At 43.2% G+C, this 16,849-nt stretch overlaps 1 protein-coding gene across 2 annotated transcripts in view; it reads left to right on the plus strand.

Annotated features, from left to right (window-relative positions):
* Positions 1 to 16,849, plus strand: part of LOC138966565 (sushi, von Willebrand factor type A, EGF and pentraxin domain-containing protein 1-like) — a 52,432-nt gene that overhangs the window by 18,995 nt on the left and 16,588 nt on the right. For both annotated transcript variants that reach the window (XM_070338844.1, XM_070338843.1), the window contains 13 exons: positions 458 to 619; positions 1,279 to 1,440; positions 2,226 to 2,387; positions 3,162 to 3,323; positions 3,726 to 3,839; positions 4,481 to 4,594; positions 4,941 to 5,142; positions 5,494 to 5,651; positions 6,131 to 6,326; positions 7,430 to 7,602; positions 10,553 to 10,792; positions 13,462 to 13,629; positions 16,297 to 16,470. In XM_070338844.1, coding sequence (XP_070194945.1) covers positions 458 to 619; positions 1,279 to 1,440; positions 2,226 to 2,387; positions 3,162 to 3,323; positions 3,726 to 3,839; positions 4,481 to 4,594; positions 4,941 to 5,142; positions 5,494 to 5,651; positions 6,131 to 6,326; positions 7,430 to 7,602; positions 10,553 to 10,792; positions 13,462 to 13,629; positions 16,297 to 16,470 — 2,187 coding nt within the window. The remainder of the gene's footprint in view (positions 1 to 457; positions 620 to 1,278; positions 1,441 to 2,225; positions 2,388 to 3,161; positions 3,324 to 3,725; positions 3,840 to 4,480; positions 4,595 to 4,940; positions 5,143 to 5,493; positions 5,652 to 6,130; positions 6,327 to 7,429; positions 7,603 to 10,552; positions 10,793 to 13,461; positions 13,630 to 16,296; positions 16,471 to 16,849) is intronic.

Consider the following 16,849-nt stretch of genomic DNA (forward strand, 5'->3'; position numbering starts at 1 on the left):
CATCATCTATTGTGCCGATGCGGGGGTCTGGCGATGTTACGGTTTCGCTGGTTGTTATTTCTTTTACTGTTGGTTCCGATATGACTGGTTAAGTTCAACCAGAATTGCATGGCGGTTTCTCTAGATTTTGTTTTATTCATTCAGACAGAGCAGATAAAGAGAGAGAGAGTGAGAGAGAGAACCAGTATGTGTACACCTTTGTGCCTTTGTGTGGGTGTCTTTGTACTTGTGTTTGTCAGTCTACGTTGGTTGTATATGTTGTGCTGTTTGCCTGTTCATCTGTATGTACTTGTGCATGCTCCCATACACTTGAATTTTTCTTTACTGCAGTAACATTGTTTTCTTCAGTGTGCTGGCATACCAACAACAAACAAAACGCGACTGATTCCTGAAAAAAAAGTTTGAATAATTCTTTAATCTCTACCGGTGCACCCTTCTTCCACTCTTTTCTTTGCAGTACTGTGTCCGGTGGGGATGTTTTACAACGTGGTCAGCCACGTGTGTGAGAGCTGCCCCAAGGGAACCTACCAGCCCACAGAGGGACTGCTGACCTGCATGGTGTGTCCAGAGAAAACCAGCACCAACGTTGACCACGCCAGGAGCGAGAACGATTGCAGAGGTATGAGTTTGGGTTTCCATTCCCCAAAGACGGAATGAGCACGACGGGCGAATTCTAAATGTTTTATGTTTCCACGGAGGTCTGAGGTGTTATGTTTGGGATGTGAAATTGGTTGCGCAGCGCGCTGGTCGTTTTGGGGTCATTTTCGTTCACGAGTACAAAAGTTGGAGAAGAAAATGAGGTCTCGAGTGACGTCATCATACTATTTCACCATGTCCAGACGAGATACCACGCGATACCATGGACTGATAAACGGAGATATAACTTATACTTATTAGGCTTAATAAGACAGTATCATTTGAGGATTTTGCCCTTTAAACATAAATGGTTTAAAAATAAGAAAAGAATAATACCACCATTCAAGGTAAAATGTGGAGTCTGCTTGACTCGCCGTGCAGACTATACAAAATAAATATATATGTTCTCGACATAAAGTATCAACCAAGGACCAAAACGTCTCGGTGCAGCCAAGCTTGTTCATTTCAAGGTTTGTTATCCACTCAGATAACAAGAGCTTGGTTTCGCATAATTCTCTTTTACTTGTGTTGCGCAGTCATGTCATCTATATAAATATAAACGCTTACTTCCCTTTGTTTCTTAGATCTTAACCGCATTAGTGCTCTCATGTCTCATTTGATATTAATGATTCTTTTGTGCAGCCCAGTGTCTGCCTGGCAGCGTTTCACCCACAGGATTAGAGCGATGTGAGACTTGCCCTGAGGGGTCCTATCAGTCAAAGTACGCACAGGTCACGTGTCTGCCGTGTCCAGACGGGTCTACTACTCTGAGGAGAGGTGCCAGAGGGGAAGCACACTGTAGAGGTGAGCGTGGGATAATAAATGATATTACACAAACCTGTTCTTCAGAACTGAGCGTCAGATATTTTTTCGATACAACATGAACCTTTTCCTTAAAGTAGTACGTATGCTATAATATTACTACTGCCATGGAAATGACCTTACTATTTTTGTTTTTCAAGTAAAACTGAGCAGACCATTATAGGTGAGTGAACAAAATAGTCTGCAGTTATAGTCGTTACAGCTTGTTTCATCAAAATCTTAAATGTATGGTTGTTAATGGAACGTAAAGTGACGGTATCCCTGTCCCACCCTTTGTCCTAACTGTGGCACGTAAAAGATCTCGGTCTTTCCGCCAGAGGTCAGGAAGCTTATAACACCTAAAAACACACACACGCTGAGTAGCGCCACTCTGTTGCCGCTAGCTTTCCACTGGGGGTAGGAAGTGACCCAGATTTTCTTGCAATGGGACGAGCAAATAATGGAAATGGAAATCAAAATGTGCCCTCGCGCTTTCGTTCTTTCCTTTTGGTTCTTGTATGTTCTTCCACCTTTTTCTCTGTAGATCCCTTTGACACTAGTTTGTTTTGCTTTAGACCCCCCCCCACCCCCACAATTTGTTCTTCTGGTTTATTATTGTCATGTCCACCATCTAAGAGATTTGTGTGATGTTGTCAGTATTGTCTTCGTCACGTAAAATAAGCTTTTGCTTGAGTTGGTGGCCTCGTTGCATACTGTCAATTCTTTCATGTCATGTATTTTGAATAACATTTGGTTTAAACCCAGTGTGCCGTGATGTTGTGTTGCAGAGCGGTGCACACCTGGCCAGGTGTCACGGACAGGTCTGGCCCCCTGCTACCCGTGTCCTCATGGGACGTACCAGCCTGACGAGGGTCAGAAGGCGTGCATCAAGTGTCCCAATGACGTCGACACTGACCAGCGAGCGTCCACCTCAATCATGCAATGTCTGGGTAGGTACCCCATAGTTCATCCATGCTTTATTGAGTCACTTGAGAAAAAGTGACTCTATGTAATCGGTCAGTGTTAGTCTGTCCGGCCGGCCGTCCGGCCGGCCGTCCGTAGACACCACCTTAACGTTGGACTTTTCTCGGAAACTATCAAAGCGATCGGGCTCATATTTTGTTTAGTCGTGACCTCCAATGACCTCTACACTTTAACGATGGTTTCGTTGACCTTTGACCTTTTTCAAGGTCACAGGTCAGCGTCAAAGGAAAAATTAGACATTTTATATCTTTGACAAAGTTCATCGGATGTGATTGAAACTTTGTAGGATTATTCTTTACATCAAAGTATTTACATCTGTAGCCTTTTACGAACGTTATCAGAAAAACAAGGGAGATAACTAGCCTTTTCTGTTCGGCAACACACAACTTAACGTTGGGCTTTTCTCGGAAACTATAAAAGTGACCGGGCTCAAATTTTATGTGAACGTGACTCATTGTGTTGTGAATAGCAATTTCTTCCAGTCCATCTGATGCCTCATATAATATTCAGAACTGCGAAAGTGACTCGATCGAGCGTTTGCTCTTCTTGTTTGTATTTGTTGTCGTTATGTATGCATACTTTTGTGTTTGCATTCAATGCCGTAAAGTTCCCGCTTACGAAGTACTTCGACAAAAGTCTGTAGTTTCACTGATTGATGGCCGTGAAAAAGCACACGCCTTGTATTTGGCATTAACATACTGAGTCAATTAAACGCTGTATTGTGTTGAAATATGTGTCAGGATTCCAAGAACTGCAGAGTGATGACGCAGGGTCCTACCAAAACCAGGAGCAGCAGGTGTTGGACGCCAACGAGTGTTTCACCAATCCTTGCCAGAATGGCGGTATTTGTATCCCTAAGGAAAACGGCCTCTTTGACTGCAATTGTCGCAGAGGCTTCGAAGGTGAGTTAGGACAGCACAGCCATATATAACAAAAAAAGTATGAGTTGAGTTAGCGCTGCGAAAATTATGAGATAATTTCCTCTCGGAAAGGTTTTGCAGGTCTCACTGTTTGGGGAACAACATGGAATTCAATCTGGAACTAACATTTTAAGACCACAGAAACTTAGACTGACCAATTTCTTTCCCACTTTCTCTGCCAGTATCGAAACTAAGGCTTCGTGCTTGCTCCACGTTAGCATTTACGTGGTCAACTTGCTTGGCCAAAAAAGGGTAATATCAGGTTCAGGCTCTCGGATTCATAAAGACCTCAGTAAGTAGGCTCTGAAACGACATCTCACCGTTTTTAGATTAAAAACGTCCGAATGAATGAGGCCTAAGAATAGTTAATGTTCTCTCCACTAGGTGTGTTCTGCCAGACGGAGGTTGACCAGTGTCAGGCCCAGCCGTGTCTGAACGGGGGATCGTGCACCTCGCTGCCTGCTGCCTATCTCTGTGACTGCCCACCTGGTTTTCAAGGTATGAGTTTACATTCTTTTTTGACCGTTTTTGTTTGAATTGATATTTATAATTTTTTTAAATCTTTTTTGATATTCATTAGTCTGATTTATTTGAATAGCCAGCATTTTTCCTTTGCTTTCGGTACTTTGTTGTTTTTTGCTTTTTTTGTCGAGAGTAGTTCTGTCAATTTACTCTCTGAAAGGATATAAATCACGTTTCACGACTAAATGTTGGAAAGTTACAAGTTTTTAGTCTCCAACCAAACCTTTTGTGAAATGTGAAGTGTGGATGAGACTTTCGTTGTTGTCCTGCCTTTGATTTGGTCGTAAGCCTGTCCACTTGGACGACTTGGACTGCTTCAACGTAGTTTTGAAAATACAACCTATCTGGTTTATTCTTCTTTTTGAAAATGAGCCTATAGCTAAACTCTACGTTACCTTCTCTGGTGCATGTTCAGGACTGTAAGGAGCGGTTGTGATGTTGTGTATCAGGGTCCTCTCTGAAAGGAATGTCGCCAGCTTTTTTACCTGGTTTTAGGCTCCTACTAGTCGTATCATCGCAAATGTATGACCAGTATATATTTTATTTTATATGCACACTGATATTGAGTGACCAATATTTCAATGTACTCAGTGAATGTGATGATTTTCACGCCACAGGTCAGAAGTGTGAGCGTGACGTAGACGAGTGTGTGTCATCACCATGTCAAAACGGCGGGACGTGTGTTGACGGGGCCAACTCCTTCACCTGCAACTGTCGTAACGGATTCCAGGGTCAGTCACGTTTCTGACTTTTATTTCCCAAGACTTTTTCTTTGTATTGTCGCTCATTTTCTTTTTCATATTCTTTCTATTTTCGTTTTTGGAATTGCTTGGATGAAAGTCGTCGTGAATATGGTATGCTTTTCTGTGGAATATACGTCATTGTTATTGTAGGCTGCATGGCTGAGGTTTGTGCTGCAACAACTTTCTTTTTAAATTCAAGTGGTAGTCAGTCATTGAGAATGCTGTCTATTGTTGTAGCCTATTCGAAACATAACTATTGTAGTTTGAGATGAGCATTAATATCATCCTTTCGAAAAAAAAATCATTCAAAAATCATGATATCTGGTCAGGATAGGTGTGACGTGTGAGAATGATGTCAACGATTGTGAGGATCAGCCCTGTATGAACGGAGGCACGTGCGAGGATGACGTCAGCGGCTACCGCTGCGCATGCCCAGGAGGATTCTCGGGAACGACGTGCGAGATCGAGACAGACGAGTGTCTGTCGGCGCCATGTCAAAATGGCGGCACCTGTGTCGACGAACCGAGCTCTTTCAGGTTAGTGATAAGGTTAGAGTAGCGTGCGCCGTAAAATGGTTGCCCTTTCTGATATCAGTTTAGCTAAGAAAAGAATGCATTTGTTTGTTGCTCAACAGAATGTTTAAGACATTTTATGTATCGGAATGAATTGTGTCTCTTCGTTTCTCATTATTGCTATAAAAGATACTAAACATTGTCGTGTTTTTACAACTTACAAAACCCACAGGCACGCTGTGTGAACAAGATTTACAGGAATGTTCCTCCAGCAGTCTGAGGTCCTACTAGCTGGCTCTATTCCGATCCGATCTCCCCGCACCCCACCTCTCCCTTGCTTCCTCTTTCTCAATCCTACCTGTGATTTCTGTACAGGTGTGAGTGCGAGGCGGGGTACACAGGCACGCAGTGTGAACAGGAGATACTGGAGTGTGCCTCCAGCCCGTGTCAGAACGGGGCCAAGTGTGAGGACCTCATCAACAACTACTTGTGTCACTGTACGGAGGGCTTCACTGGAACTCACTGCGAGTCTGGTGAGTGTGTCTTCCTGGGCTAAGAGACTTGCTTGTCATTATTTGATCAATTTGTTAAAACACCGATAAGCAAACATGTGTCATCATTGTAAGGGTTAGGGCGGGCGTACATTAGCAAACCGAATTGCTTGTCTCCAGGCTTTCCAAGCAACAAATAGATCAGTGGCGTGACGTTCCGTAACTATGGATATTTCTGTGCATTATTTTCTGGATGGACTGAATGGGACCACTCTAGCCGTAATGGACACGCTGGCAATGGGTGCCTGTTCCCGCAATTGATGGATATTTGATTAATTTTCGCTGTATACAATCGTTTCACACACAAAAACGACATAAAGAACGATAACAAGCAAAATGCCTATGAACACATTCTTAAAATGTATGGATATTCCCGCAATGGCCAACGCTAAGCTCACATGATGTGTGGCGATTTCCAGTTCAACTCTGTCAAACTCACTGTATTTGTTGCTGTCCTCAAGAAATCGACGCCCTGTACCAGCTGGACTTCCCGACGGCCAGCACAGTGAACTACGCGTTGATGCCCATTGACAACCCGCTGACCTCACTAACCGTGTCTTTCTGGATGCGCTCCGACGACACGGACAACTACGGCACGGCCTTCTCCTACGCCGTGCCCAACATAGACAATGCGCTGACTCTGACAGACTACAATGGGTGAGTGGAAACACGACAACACCCCACTCTTTAATTATGGGGAAAGCTTTATAATAGACAGATGAAAACAAACAAACAACACAACAACAACGAGAACAACGAGAACAAAAACAACAATGACAACAACAACATCAACATCAACAACAACATCGTCTTAATCAGCTACAGTCAGTTTGATTTTGATAATGGTATATAGCTATTCTGATGAACACGTGGGGGAATTCGGGGGCTGTGATTGGATGGTCTCTCCAGATCATCAATGCATATTGCTGCCGAAGTCGGCCATTTTACTCAATATCCAAAAGCATATTGAGAAAAATGGCCGACGCATGGTTCCGGTTTACACATCTGTACCACGCGGCGATGTTTCTATCGACAACAGCATACACTGACAACTTAAAAAGCTGTTTCAACAACTGTGTTGTGAAATCGAATGCACTTGGAGTCAGTTTTTCTTCCAAAGTCAGAAAGCGTGTAGCGGTGTGCATGTCTGCGCGAACATGATGCGCGTAAGAAGTTTGTCTGCTATCAAAACCTGAGATCGACGCAAAAACTGTCATTTTGTAAGTTTGGAACAACAAATCAAGGTCATAACAGCTATATAATCGCTATTATGTTTTCAGCGTAGCAATAGGGTCCGATATTTAGACTCGAACAAGTATAATGCGACTCGTCTTCGACTCGTCGCATTATACTTGTCTCGTCTAAATATCGGACCCTATTGCTACGCTGAAAACACAATAGCTGGTAATATTTTGTGAGTTTTTTTCTATCCTCAAATTTGAGGACATAAGCATTTCTCTTCTTACTACTATCAGGCTTTACCGCCGTCGCAGTAGCAGGGTATGTTCTCAAACAAGGCTCCGTCCTTTTCATGCCCGTCATACCATTGCATGACCTTGACCATGACATTTTCATGGCAGATTTGCATTCTGCGTCAACCGGGAGCCTATTGCATCGGCCGCCTATTGACCTTGACCTTCGCGTTGCTGAATGACAGTCTGTGTGAGTTAGGAGCCTACTAGATTGTCCTCCAATGACATTGTAACATTAATGATTTGCCCCTACATTGATGTCATATGACCATGACCTTTGCATTGCAGATTTGCATTTTACGTCAACCAGGAGTCTGTGATCACAGACGTGTTTACCAATGACGGCTACTGGCATCACGTGGTGATCACGTGGTCCAGTTTCCGTGGCAACTGGAAGATCTACATCGACGGCCTGCTCAATGACAGCGGATTTGACCTCTCCACGGCCAGACCAGTTCCGGGTCAGTCTCATATTTAACCCCTTTTACATTTAGTCAAGTTTGACTTAATGTTTTTAGAATCGAGACGACGATGGTAGAGTGTGTGTGTGTGTGTGTGTGTGTGTGTGTGTGTGTGTGTGTGTGTGTTTTATTTATGTGTGTGTGTGTGTGTGGCGGTACTGTCATGCCCTCATTTTTCAATCAAATTCATTGATATTTTGTCCGGACTATGGGATTGCATTTCTTTCTACTTTCACGCAAACAGTTTTCTAGATTATCGGACCTTTACTGTACGCGTACGTGTAGATATTGCGTCACCCGTGAATCACTTTTTTTCTCCAATGTTCCAAATCATACCTTGTTTTGCTCCCACCAAGACTGCAGATCTTGGCATACGCGTGACGTAAAAACTAGATTTGATGACGTTACCCGTACTCGTTCCGGTACACGTGCTGAAAAGTGTCACATCTAGATCGGACCGGACACGCCAGTGGAACAGATTTTATTATTTCTGATTGGACAATGATGCCGACGCCCATTTGACCCCACTACAATGTCAAGGTCGGAAAGTCGTGAATAGCATTCGTGTAATAGGGGAAGGGCTCCTAATATGGACCGGCTCCTAATATGGACCACCTCCTGTTCTGACAAACTAATGGCGCTAGAGCGCTCAAAAAAGTTTTATTCGCTGTATTCACCCTCTCTGGATAACTTGCACATGTCAAAAAGTTGCAGAAACACAAATCTCAAAACCGTTAGACTTTTTCTCTTTTTTTCACTTTTGGCAGCGTTCACTCTAAATTTGCCGCCTAAAACGGACTCGTTTCTGTCCACAGCCAAAGCTTTTATCACACAAAAATTGCTATATATGACAGCTAAGACTGTATTTGTTACATTTTAGCAGTGTTGACCCCGAGTTTCTACTGCAAACAAAAAACAAGAAGAGCAAACGCTCGATCGAGTCACTTTCGCAGTTCTGAATATTATATGAGGCATCAGATGGACAGGAAGAAATTGCTATTCACAACACAATGAGTCACGTTCACATAAAATTTGAGCCCGGTCACTTTTATAGTTTCCGAGAAAAGCCCAACGTTAAGTTGTGTGTTGCCGAACAGAAAAGGCTAGTTATCTCCCTTGTTTTTCTGATAACGTTCGTAAAAGGCTACAGATGTAAATACTTTGATGTAAAGAATAATCCTACAAAGTTTCAATCACATCCGATGAACTTTGTCAAAGATATAAAATGTCTAATTTTTCCTTTGACGCTGACCTGTGACCTTGAAAAAGGTCAAAGGTCAACGAAACCATCGTTAAAGTGTAGAGGTCATTGGAGGTCACGACTAAACAAAATATGAGCCCGATCGCTTTGATAGTTTCCGAGAAAAGTCCAACGTTAAGGTGGTGTCTACGGACGGCCGGCCGGACGGCCGGCCGGCCGGACGGCCGGCCGGACAGACTAACACTGACCGTTTACATAGAGTCACATTTTCTCAAGTGACTCAATAATAGCAAAATCTCAAAGTATGTGCGAGTCCCCTAATATGGACCACCTTCAACAAATCGAAGAAAATAAAAGCTAAAGGCTATTTTCATTAATTTATTAACAAGCTTGCTCAGGGGTGTGCAAATTTAAAAATAAACAACTCACCCACGGGTTAGTAGAATCTCATTTCCAGCTCACCCGGGAAAAAAATAGGTAACCCACTCCAACTTTTCTTATTTTTTCTTTGAAGTTTCACACACAGAAACATTGGATTATAAACAACGCCATGGTTGTTTTTCAGTGGCCCGAAACAAATTAGGGAGCGCTTTCTCATTGGTCAAAATGTAAAACTAAACTAAGGGATGTAACTCACATCGTTGAAGCAGACGACATTTTCGAACACGATCAATACTTCAGAAAAAGCGCCTTAGAAACAGTACTTACTGTTTGGGCTTCGGTTTGGGCTTTGTTTTCATTATGAAAAACAAGGGGAAATGTATTTTGGCCATTCATTTTAGTAAGGAGTTGGCATTTGAAGCTCTATCTTGAGTTTTGTTTGTGAAATTTTTAGCTAACCCACGGGAATGCTACTCAAAGACCTCAGCTAACCCGGCCAATTTTTAACTCCCCCCGGGTCACGGGTTAGTGGATTTGCACACCCCTAATTTGCTGGAAATAACCTATAACTAGCCCTCGAGATTTAAAAAAATATATAACAAAATGTTTTCTTTTCGTGGAAGTTGATAATTTCACTTATTTTCACTCTGTTTTTGATAAGCTTCTTTAGTTTCCTGGTGTGCTTCAAATAATGCTCTCATCAACCCGAAACAGATAAATCTAAAGCATATTTTGATTAGTCTGACTTGTACACTAAGTTGTATCATGTTATTTTGAAGTATAGGGGGCTTTTTACAGTGATTCGCGAAGGCCGCTTCTCTGGTCCATATTAGTCGCCCAGGCTCCTAATATGGACCATTTGTGATTTTTTCTGTATTTAATTTTAGCTGAATATCTATCAAAGCTATTTCATTCTAATTTGGCCTAACGGTTAACCTAAGAGAGAAGGACTACCAAACACAAAATGAAACTTCTTCGCAAGAAAACAAGCTAGTTATCAGCATGAAACAAAAAGTGGTCCATATTAGGAGCCCTTCCCCTACATCCAGCTTCGCTGGGATTAGTCTGTACATTTAGTTGGCGTTGTCATGTGGTACAGCGGAACATTCATATATGTCTGGGTAAACGAGGGCATACAGGCATATGTGTGTGTGTGTGTGTGTGTGTGTGTGTGTGTGTGTGTGTGTGTGTGTGAGAGAGAGATCCAGAGGTCATGCATGTAGACCGGTCAAAGACATTGGTTCAAACGGGTGCAAACCTAAGCTCTTGATAGCGGAAGCAAGGCAAACAAGCCCTGTTGATCTCATGTGACAAGGGGGACCACTGCGTCATCCCACCATTTATTCATGTTCTATTTATTTCTTGCAGGCAAAGGCACGCTGGTGATCGGACAAGAGCAGGACTCTGTGGGCGGGGGGTTCAGCACCAACGAAGCCTTCGTGGGTAGCATCACGCAGTTCAACATGTGGGACGAGGAACTCTCGCTCAACACCATCGAGAGCATGCGCACTTCCTGCGCCGAGTACCATGGCAACGTGATCGCGTGGCCCGACGTGCAGGGTGCGCTACGAGGCTCCCTGGGGCCGCAACCCTCCACCTTTTGCCAAGGTAACCTTTGAAGAGTTGCTGCCCTTCCCTGTAATACGTCACTGCCGTCACTTGCTGCGCATGTGTCACACTGAATTGTCTTTTGTCGGAAAAAAAGAAGGACCGGGCTTGAATACGATTGAAGGGAACAAGAATCCATGCAATGAAGATAGTTAATGGAATTATCATGAAGTTCACGAACCAGCACACACAGAATGCATCTCATTTTTGAAAATATAGAACTTGAAGTTGGATTGAGAGAACTGGAATTTCACATTGAAGAGAAAGAACAGCATATGAGCATAAAGTACGAAAACTGGCAAACAAAAGATGAAGCTATTTTTGGAACATAAGGAACTGGCATCAAATAAGATGTAAGAGAACAGGGATACATAAGAGAAAGAAATTGATATGAGCATGAAGTACACAATCTAAACACATGAGTGCCTTATATATATATACCTGGGTTTACTGTACGTGAGGTTAAAGTATACTCACTTGAACTGTACGGTAAATGTAGGACGCTCGTATGTTTGTGTTTGTGAGCTAACTTTCTTATCTCAGGGCAAAATTTATTCTTTAAAGAACATTGCTTTCAGTCACAACTAGTGAAGCCTTAACTTTTAGTCTATAATCACGGTGAAATGCACCATGCCATTTACACTGGTTCAACAAGACTGCCATTATAGCATGAACAATATACATGTGATTGTTAACATTTAAGACCATCTTGAAGCTTTTCATACCATTTGTAGGCTACATTTCGGTTAAGATTGTTCACAGTTAGGACCAACACGTTCACGAGATGTCACTGAGGAAAGTTATTGTCACATGCTGATCATATATACGCACGGCTTTTTGTTTTTAATATATGTATATTCTGTCACATATATGAATGAATTTGTAAATATATATGCATACATAATGATGTTGCTCTGTATTCACATGTCTTAATTGCGCTTGTGCACAGTCAGAAACACTGTAATAAACTGAATGAGATCGGAACAGGAAACTTGTTCGAGTTGCTCTATTTGTCTGTTTAACATACGTTTACCAAACCAATTTTTGCAGTGTCGACTTATGCATGGAACAGAGAAGGAAACCAAAGCTAAAACAAGTAGCAAGAACGTCCATCACAACTGTGATAAGCTTCCACGCAGTGACAAATTACGGATATTTTTTTTATTTTAAAACAATTCAGCCTGGTTTAATGACAGCAATAACCAACAACCCATATCATGAGCATGAGCAAGTTAATGAATGTGCGTGCAAGTGTGCAAACATGCGTGCGTACGTGTGTGTGTGTGTGTGTGTGTGTGTGTGTGTGTGTGTGTGCGTGCGTGCGCGCGTGCGTGTGAGCGTGCGTGCGAGCGCGGGTGTGTGTGTAGTATGTGCGTGTGTGTGTGAAACACGCTTCTTCTTTGGACAAGGTGAGCTACTTCAAAATCAAACATACAAACAGAAATACAATGTCATTGAATCCTGACAAATTACACTTTAAAAGGAGTGTGTCTTGATGAGTGTAAACTTTACTTACCATCAAGGGTTTTTTCCTCCTACACTAGCTGGCAAGTTAATCGGAGCTGAATGCAATGAAATGTGCTTCTTCTTTAATCTTGAGATTAGTTTTAAAACCGTAAAAGCAGACCATTAGAAAAAGCAAAAGCGATTGGCGGTCACAAAAACATTCACTATAGCCGATACGTCACTGCAACCATATTCACTTTAACTGTATTCCCTTTTCTACCTTTTTCCAGGCTCTTGTAAGTTTTAGCAGTTAACTAAAAGTAGGATAGACAGTACAAACTTGATGCTATGACATGTATACCAAGATAATATTTTCATTAAAAAACACACCTGGAACTCTTATCTTACCCCCCGCGGGTTAGGGGGAAGAATTTACCCGATGCTCCCCAGCATGTCGTAAGAGGCGACTAACGGATTCTGTTTATCTTTTTACGCTTGTTAAGTGTTTCTTGTATAGAATATAGTCAATTTTTGTAAAGATTTTTAGTCAAGCAGTATGTAAGAAATGTTAAGTCCTTTGTACTGGAAACTTGCATTCTCCCAGTAGGGTAATACATTGTACTACGTTGCAAGCCCCTGGAGCAAATTTTTGATTAGTGCTTTTGTGAACAAGAAGCAATAGACAAGTGGCTCTATCCCATCTCCCCCCTTTCCCCGTCGCGATATAACCTTCGTGGTTGAAAACGACGTTAAACACCAAATAAAGAAAGGAAAAAAAAGAAACTCTTATCTTTTGTAAGACATCAGACATCAGACTGAACCACAGAGGCTGTTCTCATGGTCATTTCATGGCGCTGCCATCACCTTCCACGTGATAGCCACAGTCGCTTGACACAGCGTGGGTGAGGCTTGGGTGTGTCTGCTGCCTTTTACAATTATCTGTAGACGTAGACAAGAGTAATTATTAGCCTCCACACCCTCCCCGCCTCCTCCTCAATCCCCTCCAGTCTCATGTACCAGTGGCGATAGCAGTACGATTATGTTCTAATAGCCTCGGTGGTAGGTAAGCACCCGACACAAGCTCCTGTTGATTAAATGACTTAATGATTCGCCCATTGACGTCAGCCGACTTTAGTCAAAATTAACTTTAAGTAGCTGGATTCCATTATTAAAAAAACTGACTGAACAAACAAACAAAAAACAACAGCATAAAATGTCAACAGAGTGCCAAGTACCAGATGACATCGAGTTTGGCTCTGTGGACTACCCGTCCTTGACCCCGGGGTCAGAGATCACCTTCTCCTGCATGCGAGGGTTCAACGTGGCAGGACCGGCAACTACCGTGTGTCTCATCACTGGGGAGTACGAGTTACCAGCTCCTAGATGTCAACGTGAGTTTTGTGTGTGTGTGTGTGTGCCAGTGTGGGGTGTGTGTGTGTGTGTGTGTGTGTGTATATGTGTGTGTGTGTGTGTGTGTGTGTGTGTGTGTGTGTGTGTTTATATGTCAGTGTGTGGAAGAGGGTGGGGAGGAAGGGATGGTAGAGGTTGGACAGGGGCAAGTGCGCGGCGAAGGAGTTAAGGTTTGCTTTGGCATGGGAAGCGCAGTTGGGGAACTGTTCCGCACCATAGCCGTTAGGAGCGATGTGTTCCGGTTGTGGATTGTCGCTATTTTTCACTTGCTCTGGATTGCGCGCGAAGTTATGTCGGTCAACCAGACCCTTCTCTCAATATCTGGCGCATCACGTCAGAGAATGGCTGGACTACCTTGAAATGTTATGCAAATGATGTCCGGGGGTCTAGATTTTCAACAAGCTTGCTTTATGTGACGAACATGCCTGTTTTAAACATGTTTTGGTGTTTTTGTCGTAAATTAAATAGTATAGACCACAGAGATTGTCATGTGGTGCAAGACCAATGCTGAAGATGTGTTTTCATTGTACCAAAAGCAACCAGTAAGGTTTAGACTAGATCGTAATTTCATTATTTGATTGAGACCATGTTCCTGTTGGGAAAGTCTACTTTCTCAACTGGAACATTTTTTGTCATCGCTCCCAACAGGATTGCTTTTGGTACAATAAAAACATATCTTCAGCATTGGTCTGACGCCACATGACAATCTCTGTGGTCTACATAACTTGATTTACGACAAAAACACAAACACGTTTTAAAAACTGTGATTTTCGTCACAGAACGCACGCTTTTTGACAGTCTAGACCCCCGGAAGTAATTTCTATAACATTTTAAGGTAGTTCAGCCATTCTGTGACGTGATGCGTTAGATATTGTGAGAAGGGTCTGGCTGACCAACCTACCTTCGTGCGCGATCCAGAGCAATTGAAAAACATAGCGACTATCCACAACCGGAACACGTCGCTCTGTCGAACTCACAGAATGAAACGGAACGCACAGCATTTTTTCACCAAGACATAACAGCTTCGTCAATCCCCGCGACAGGGAAATTGCTCACTTTTCCCGTGCAACACAAAGTGAAATTGAAATGCCAGTATAGCGCAATAGCGTATTGCGGAAAGCAGTAAAGCGCGCTTTTCTGTATTCTTTTGAACTTTCTGAGCTTGTTTTGAATACAACATATTATATCTATATGTTTCTGGAATCAGGAAATGATAAAGAATAAGATAAAATCATTTTTGGATCGATTTCTTTAATTTTATTCGAAGTACTAATTAACCAATTTTCGTTAATTGTGATCACATTTTAAGAGTAAACATGACACATGTATATATCTTTAGATTCAAAATTTGACGAAGACTACGATGCAATCAATATTAAATCAGTTAGCGAAAAATCGATTTCAATGACAACTTTTATGAGCAAACTAATTAACTAATTTTAAGTTGCCGAGCTGAAATGCAATCCCATAGTCCAGACTCACAACGTTCACAAAAAGCTCGATATGACGTCATGAAAGAACACAGAGCAAAGTAGACAGAAAACCCCACTTTGGAACCGGTCTGGGACTCTCACTCTGGCACGCACACACACACATTGGGTACAAGAACTCACTCACACACACGCACACACACACGCACACAAACTCACACACGCACACGCACACAGACACACACGCACACGTAGCACCGTCATTCTTGCACCATCTGTCCGACCGATGTCACTGTCACTATGGCACCAGAACTCTCGCTCCAGCACCCCACGCACACCCAGTCACCTTTCTCTCTCTGAGCCATTATCAGTTCTCACAGTTCACGCGCTGGTACCGATCTTGCACCACCGCTCTCATTCTACATTCACCACTCTCACTCTGGCACCGGTTTGGAACCACCACTCTAACTTTGACATCACCACTGTCACTCTGGCACCACCATTCTCACCATTCCCCACTATTCTCACTCTGGCACCGGTTCAGTTGGAACCACCACTCTCACTCTGGCACCGGTCATGGAACCATCATTCTCACTCTGGCATCACCACTGTAACTCTGGCACCAACATGCTCACTCTGGCACCGGTCTGGAACCACCACTCGCACTTTGACATCACCACTGTCACTCTGGCACCACCATTCTCACCATTCCCCACTATTCTCACTCTGGCACCGGTTCAGTTGGAACCACCACTCTCACTCTGGCACCGGTCATGGAACCATCATTCTCACTCTGGCATCACCACTGTAACTCTGGTACCAACATTCTCACTCTGGCACCGGTCCGGAACCACCACTCTAACTCTAGCACCCCCACTCTGGCATCACCATTGTCACTCTGGAACAACCATACTCACTCTGGAATGAAGCTATTGGCACTGGTGTGGAACCAACAATTTCTGTCCACACACACACATGCAGATCACGCAGGTACCAGCCTTGCAGCGCCGTCGGGACACACGTACAAACAGACATCGTTTGAATATGTAAGTATTGTTCAGACCTTTCATCTCTTGTCCTTTGAGGAGGTATGCCACCTTCCCCATTAGTCCAGACTAGTCATGAGGCACCACTAGCTTATTGCCCATCTCGCTCACTGGTAATGCATGTGTCTTAGGGTCCCGATCAATTGTCCTTCATTCTTTCTTGACTTTTAAGGTGTGGATTGCGGAAACCCTGGTACCATCGCAAACGGGTACTTTGCTGGGTGGCGGTTCAGCTTCGACAACCGGGTACGTTTCAAGTGTCAACGCGGGTACACGCTGAGAGGACCGGAAACCCTGTACTGCAACGAGTATGGAGAGTGGCAGGGGGACAGGCCTGAGTGTGTGGGTAAGATGAACAAAGTCTTTGATTTTGGGTCGATGGTGAATGGCTGAATGAATTAATGGATTTACTGTAGATTCATCAACTGTGTTAGTTTTATGGCAAACTGTGATTCAATGTGATGTGCCACACAATGTTCATTCTCTTCGCTGGGGCAGTATAATCTTAAAATTGACTCGGGAGTGAAGTATGGGCACTTACAATTGCAAGTACAGTTAATTACATAAATGAGGTGTTTACCCCAGTAACACTGATTTTTGAGCACTTTGCTCCCTTACAGGATCACCCAGTCTCTTACAGGATCACCCAGTCTCTTACAGGATCACCCAGTCTCTCTGTCTCTGTCGGTCTGTCTGTTAGCAAGCCAGTCCGAGGCTGTCTGTTA

The sequence above is a fragment of the Littorina saxatilis genome, linkage group LG5 (genome assembly GCF_037325665.1).
Source record: "Littorina saxatilis isolate snail1 linkage group LG5, US_GU_Lsax_2.0, whole genome shotgun sequence".
NCBI classification, from domain to species: Eukaryota; Metazoa; Mollusca; class Gastropoda; order Littorinimorpha; family Littorinidae; genus Littorina; species Littorina saxatilis.